The sequence below is a fragment of the Condylura cristata genome, unplaced genomic scaffold, assembly GCF_000260355.1.
Source record: "Condylura cristata isolate star-nosed mole 26May11 unplaced genomic scaffold, ConCri1.0 scaffold00031, whole genome shotgun sequence".
Classification (NCBI taxonomy): Eukaryota; Metazoa; Chordata; class Mammalia; order Eulipotyphla; family Talpidae; genus Condylura; species Condylura cristata.
In genome coordinates this window covers 7152539-7159140 of record NW_004567132.1, presented here as the reverse complement: position 1 = coordinate 7159140, position 6602 = coordinate 7152539, and the positions used below count along the sequence as shown (strand labels likewise).

Below are 6602 nucleotides of genomic sequence, written 5' to 3'. Positions count from 1 at the left end.
AAGGGATGAATCCTTTTCAATTTCTTTCAAAATGCATCTAGTTTTGTAAAAACTGGTCTTCTCATTGACAAAGATTAAGAGCCAACTAGATATATTTTCTCAATGAAAATTCTTGGAATGAGAGCTACTATAAGATTATCTTCTAGCTTTCACTCTTTCAGCAAATCTGTCTGTAAACAGCATAGGTTAATACAGTAAAGTAGAAAATGATCTATAATTACTACCAAAGTATTAGGTGCCTTGTTTCTTTCATGCAAACATACACCAGTCTCAGCAACTCAAGAGGGGTAACAAACTCTAACGTTAAGGAATCTAAGGTTACTTGCCAACTATTAAAATAATAATGCAACAAGTACAGTTAATATTATGGTGGACTTATTATTAGTCAGAAAGTACTGTGTTAATTGCTTTAGATGTACAAATCTCCCTCCCACACCCAACAATTTAATAAGAATGGGAATAATATCATCCCCATATTATGTTTCTCAGATGAGCACCTTCACATAACACTGGGAAAGTCAGCCTATTAGAAGTGGATTGTCTAGTGCCTTATAACTGGGAAGTGTGAAATGTGAGATTAGTAATAGTTGCTCCATGAATAGCTAAAGGTTGACTATAGACCGATGGAAATGAAAGGTGCTTCTTTTTGCTCCTGGAAAATTAGCATGTTAGCAACTCAGCCTCTGCTTCAAAAGCGATTAGCACATCATACAATACACGGTTGTACCTTCTAAAGAAAAATAACAAATGGTGCAACGCTGTGGAATCAACACTATCATCAGATGCTCTTTTTGCAGTATTTTATCCTTTAAATGTTCTGTTCAATATTTACCAGTGTAGCCTCACTTGAAGGGATCTTAAAATTCATAAAATATATTTGTGAAAGCTAATTTTCTATGAACATAAGATACAGAGCTCATATAGCATATGAGATAGAATTCACCCCAGACCATATATAAAAAGATCTAACGACTCAGATCAAGGGATTTTTCTAAAACAACTTTTGTAACTAATGTTTATTTCCATTAAAGAAATGTAAATGTAAAATTAATGTAAGATAAAATCTCAAAAGTATTTGGCAAAAGCAATGCCATTAAGAGTTTGATTTAAATGTTTGTGGTAACTGTTTTATTCATTATAAACAAAAATTGACATAATGAAAAAATCACATTCTGAGAATAATTTAGTTCCATTTTATAAAAATTAAATCAGTGGTGCAGTCCCCCCAGGGGAGAAATAATTTGCCTTGCTGTCATCAGTTAAGAATGAAGAAAGCATATTTTCTTTTTTTAAGTTGTGACCATCACCACACTAAATACATGTACATACCTAAATCCTTTTAATAGGAGAATAATAATAATAACCTATAACAAAACTCTGGTATTTGACAGGCAGATAATATGCTGCAAACATTTTCTTTTAAAATAAATAATCTTAAAATCCATGTCAAAATATCAAACAACTTGAAAAATGCATAAAATGGAACAAAATTCCCAAGCAGAAGTTCAAAATTCTTGGCAAAGTTATATAACATCAAATAACATCAGTTTCACTTATCAACTAGCCATTCATTAAAAATGATTTTTGGGGCCTCCCTGGTGGCTCAAGGGGTTAAAGCATAGCACTATGAAGCTATCTCAGCCACTGCACTATGAGCTTGATTCTCAGCCAGGGTGGTGACCTACATGGCGTGGCAGAACACTCCTGTCCTGCCTGCTGCTCCCCTCAGCAGTGTATTTCAATCTGCCTGTTCTGTTCCCCATTCTGTCTCTATTGAATCCTCTCATCTCCCAAACCTCTGACCTGTATCCCAGTTCTTGTACACATAAAAACAAAAGGAACTATTTGTTAGATTCAGTGTAGATTGAAAGTAATTTTTGAGCATTTCAACAGAAACTGCCCTCCTGTTACACATTAGCAAAGCCTGTCCTCTAAATAACAAAGAATTTCAACTCGAGGGCAAATGAAGACTAAAAATACAAACAGTGCATCTTAAAGTTTTTCAGAGACCTACACTCTGTGTAATTTTTCATATGCTTCTGGCTTAAACATATTTTCCCTGAGCTCTTCCTGTTTGGTTAGCAATAAACATTTTAAAGGGCTATGATTGGGATTTACAGCCCTGAGAATAACACAGTAGGGGTGGTAGGAGTGTCATACAACTGAAGTGATTTTACTATCCCAAAACTTCCAACAGTTATTTCAGGAAATTCAGAATAATAGTGGCTTGTAGAAGAAAGAGGCAATAATTAGAAATCTCACTTTAGATGACCAACAGGTATGCATTAAAAACCAAAAGGAGAAAAAAGATTGGATTAACATTGTGCTTTCCATGGAATTACGCTGGAAAAAATGAACTCTTCTGCCCAACACAGGTAATGTCTCATCTTGAAACTTTATTTAACGCAATCTTGAGGTCTGTGACTCCTTAGCATTCATGCAAACCTAAAAGTAACATCACTGGGAATTTTATCACAAAAAATTGTAGTCCTCAATGGTATCCCAAGATTTCTAGCCCAAAAGACACACCACAGTCAGTGCACATGCATGACAGCACTACCAGCTCTGCTCTCCACGGCTTAAAAAACATCTTAGCTACTTAAGAATTTAGGTCTCTTCTTTCTCAAATAAATAAAACAAGGATGACAAATATTAGGAACCTTAACTATGCAAATTTGTAAATAATAGTTTTCTACAGTCCAGATCACACTACAGAAAATTAAGAGTGAAGATGCTTCATATTTACAATTAGATTTTATAAGAACCATATATTTTCCTTAGCATTTATATGGTTTGCATGAATGATTAATAAATAACTTAATACATTTAAAAGTCATCATTCTGAAGAGTTTCAAGAAGTGAGCACTTTCAGACATCTACAGGTGTGTCTTCTGTCTTTTCATTCATATTTTACGGTGCTTTATGCAGGACGCCCTTGACCAAAACGATTTTTAGACCTAGATTTTTTAAACAGAAAAGAAAGTCAGTTACAGTGGTTTTAATTATGTTTGCTTGACAGTATGAAGGTTTAATAAAACTTCATATAGTTCCATAATCCACTTTTTAAACCTCTTTGAATTATTAGTGAATTATTAGTATTTTGGAATTCAGTGCTTTTTGGTTTGGGCGAGATAAGTATATACATTTGGAACAATGTCACATAATTGAACCACGTGAGTATTTCTTCAAAGAAATGAACATTTACATCAAATGGGTAAATAAGAATTATAAATAGCACTATTGTAGCACAGTTAGGTTTTATTTACCACTTATGTATGAAAAAATCATCTGGCTTTCTGAGATTCCTGGATTTCAGAATTGCAGATTAGGTATTTAGATCTGGAGTACTAATGATCAAATCTCTTAATGTTAACCTTTATAAGAAAATTGTGCAGTAAAATGACATAGGACCCAGAGATTAGATTTTATTAAGAGAATAAATTAAAACAAAGAAAGAGAATGACCTCAATGATTTATATAAATAATATATAAACTATAAACTAAAATTCTGCTAATTCATAGCACTACTGCTTACATTTTTATCAGCAGGGGACTCAACAGAGCTGCTTCAAACAGAAAACATAATAAACTATACATTTTATTTTTAAAGATGTTATTTATTTATTTATGTATGTAGGCCAGAGCTGCATGAGGGCTGATGTGGAGGAGGTGAGTGAGAGGATTCAACAAAATGCAGGGCAGGTGGATTTAATACACTGCTAAGGAGAGCAGTGGGCAAGAGAAGAGAGATCTGCATCACCATATGTGGCTTAGCTCCCTGGCCGGGTATCAAACTCAGGCCACAGAGGTGATAGCTTGAGACTTAACCCCCAGGCCCTATTACTTTCATTAAACTTTGTTTTCATGGGCCTCCCTGGTGGTGCAGGGATTAAAATCTCAGAGCGGTCAAGCACTATCAAGCTATCACTAGCCAATGAAGCACAAGTGTGATCCCTGGCCAGGGTGGTGAACCACATGGTGCAGCAGACCTCTCCTTCTTGCCCACTGCTCCCCGCAGCAGAGCATTTAAATACAACTGTTCTATTCCCCACTGTCTCTAGTGAATCCTCTCACACACCCCTACACACACCTCTGGCCTACACCCCAGTTCTTATATGCATAAATAAATAGATCTTTAAAAAAACAAAGAGGCTTCCCATACAAAAAAAAAGTCACCCATAGCCAGTCGCATTCTTAGTTTGCTTATGCTGATTTACCTTGTGTTTTTCTCTGAGTTGGTTTGCCGGGCACTGACTGGCACTGAGGCCTTGATTTGTGCTTCTAGCCTGGAGTAAATACCTCCCGCAAACTGCAGAGAGAAGGAGCAAAATTAAATTATCTTTAGGAAATAAACAAAAGCTCTCCTTTATTAAAACAGCACACATTTTAACTCAGAAGTAATTTATTAGTAAGTTCTAAAAGTCGGGCATGGGTACTTTGAGTTATAATTTATATGTATAATTTTACATAATTAGTGTAATGTTCATTCTTTTCTAGTGTACAATTCAAATTTTGACAAATGTAATTGTTTGTGTAACCATTATAACAATGGAGACACAGAGGTCCCTCCGTGGTAGCAAATGGGTTAAAGCGCAGCACCGCAAAACTAGCCACAGCAGCTTCAGCGCTAGTTTGATCCCTTGCAGGGGAGGTGACCCACATGGTGCAGCAGACCTCTGTTGTCTCACCTGCTGCTCCCCTCAGCAGTGTATTTCAGTTAATCCTCCTGTTCTGCTCCCCACTCTGCCTCTGATGTATCCTCTCACCTCCCTTGTACCTCTGGCCTATACCCCAGTTCTGTATGCATAAATAAATGAATCTTAGAGAAAAAAAAAAAGTAGAGACACAGAGCAGTTCTATCACACAAAGAAAATTCCCTGTACCTCATCCCCTTCTGCCTCTTTTTAAGTCAACCCATTTGCCAGTATCAATTGCTGGCTACTACTGATTTATTTTATGCCCGTAAGTTTTTCATTTTCCAGAACACTATATAAAAAGAATTACATAGATCCTTTGGAATTTGGCTTTCACTTAGCATAACGTATAGTAGCTTCATCTACATTGTTGCACATATAAGTACCCTGTTCCTTCATCTACATTGCTGCACATATAAGTACCATACTTTTACTCCTTTTACTCCTTTGTCAGGTAAAGACTATTTGGGTTGTTTTTTGTGATGAAAAAAAAATTTTTTTTTTTTTTACGAGGGCAGAGAGGGACATCCCCCACCAAGGCCCTGTCTCAAACTGGAGCTTGGCCATGGGAGCTGCACACAGCCCCCTGCAGCACCAGGCCAGTCCCATGCCCTTGTGGCGTGCCAGGCCGGGTACTACTGTAAACATGTATGAACTGATCTGTAGGATAAGAGAATGCTTAACTTTTCTTTAAAAGACTTACTTATTTATGCATACAAGAACTGGGGTACAGGTCGGAGGTACGGGAGGAGTGAGAAGATTCACCAGAGACAGAGTGAAGAACGGAACAGGCAGATTGACCAAAATACACTGCAGAGGAGAGCAGTGGACAGGATGCCATGTAACTCACTTCCCTGATGGGGGATCCAACTTGTCCTGCAGAAAGCTTCAAGGTGCTACACTTTAACCCCTTGTGCAACCAGGGAGGGCCCATTTTTAACTTTTTAAGATAGTGCCAAAGTGCTTTCCAAAGTGGCCGTTCCTTTTTGCATCCCTACTAGTTATGAGAGTTATAGTTGCTCCCCATTCTTGCAGTAATTTTTCAAAATCTTCGTTAGTACTGTGGTATCCCACCCAGGCTTTAATTTACATTTCCCTAAAACTAATGATGCTGCATCTTTCATATGCTTACTGTTTGACATCTATTGATACATCCCTCCTTTCAATGAAGTGCCTGTTTAATCTTTTGTTCATTTATGTCTATTGGATTGCTTATATTATTACTGAATTTTATGAGTTCTTTATATGTTCTAGATACAATTCTTTACCAGTTAGGTATTTTACCCATATTTTCTCATAATTTATGTTTCATCTTTTCATTGTCTTGACAGTGTCTTTCAAAAGAACTTAAAAATTTTGATAAAGTCCAATTAGATGTTATGGATCATGCTTTTAATGACGCAGTTAAGAAATATATGCCTGACCCAACATCAAAAAAATTTTTTACTATGCTTGTAAGCACTGCACGAAAAGTTTATTAAAATCAGTGATTTTTTGAAAGCCATTTTCTAGGTAGTAATATGAGACTTCCAGTGACAATGTACTTTATTCTGTGTGTTACAGAAAACCTACTGATTGTGGATAATGAAACGGTGGGAAACTTTTATATGAATGAGCTAAAAGGCATAGAACATCAAACTATTTAAATTACATTGTTAAAATTCTGCTTAAGGCCCTCTCTGGTGGCACAATGGGTTAGGGTGCAGCACTGCAAGCAAGCTGCAGCTTGCAGCTGTTTCAATGTGAGTTTGATCCCCAGCCCCGGAGGTGATCCACAGGTGTGGCAGGACTCTCCTGACCTTCCCGCTGCTCCCCTCAGCAGTGTACTTCATCTATCTGCCTGTTCTGCTCCCCACTCTGTCTCTGGTTCTTTCTTTCTTTTTTTTTTTTTTTAAAGATTTATTTATT

At 36.7% G+C, this 6602-nt stretch overlaps 1 protein-coding gene across 2 annotated transcripts in view; it reads right to left on the bottom strand.

Annotated features, from left to right (window-relative positions):
* Positions 1 to 1788: 1788 nt before the first annotated feature.
* Positions 1789 to 6602, bottom strand: part of KIAA1841 (KIAA1841 ortholog) — a 52209-nt gene continuing 47395 nt past the window's right edge. For both annotated transcript variants that reach the window (XM_012731582.1, XM_004691427.2), the window contains 2 exons: positions 4218 to 4309; positions 1789 to 2957 (listed from right to left, as the gene is read on the bottom strand). In XM_012731582.1, coding sequence (XP_012587036.1) covers positions 2921 to 2957; positions 4218 to 4309 — 129 coding nt within the window. In that variant the 3' untranslated portion in view covers positions 1789 to 2920. The remainder of the gene's footprint in view (positions 2958 to 4217; positions 4310 to 6602) is intronic.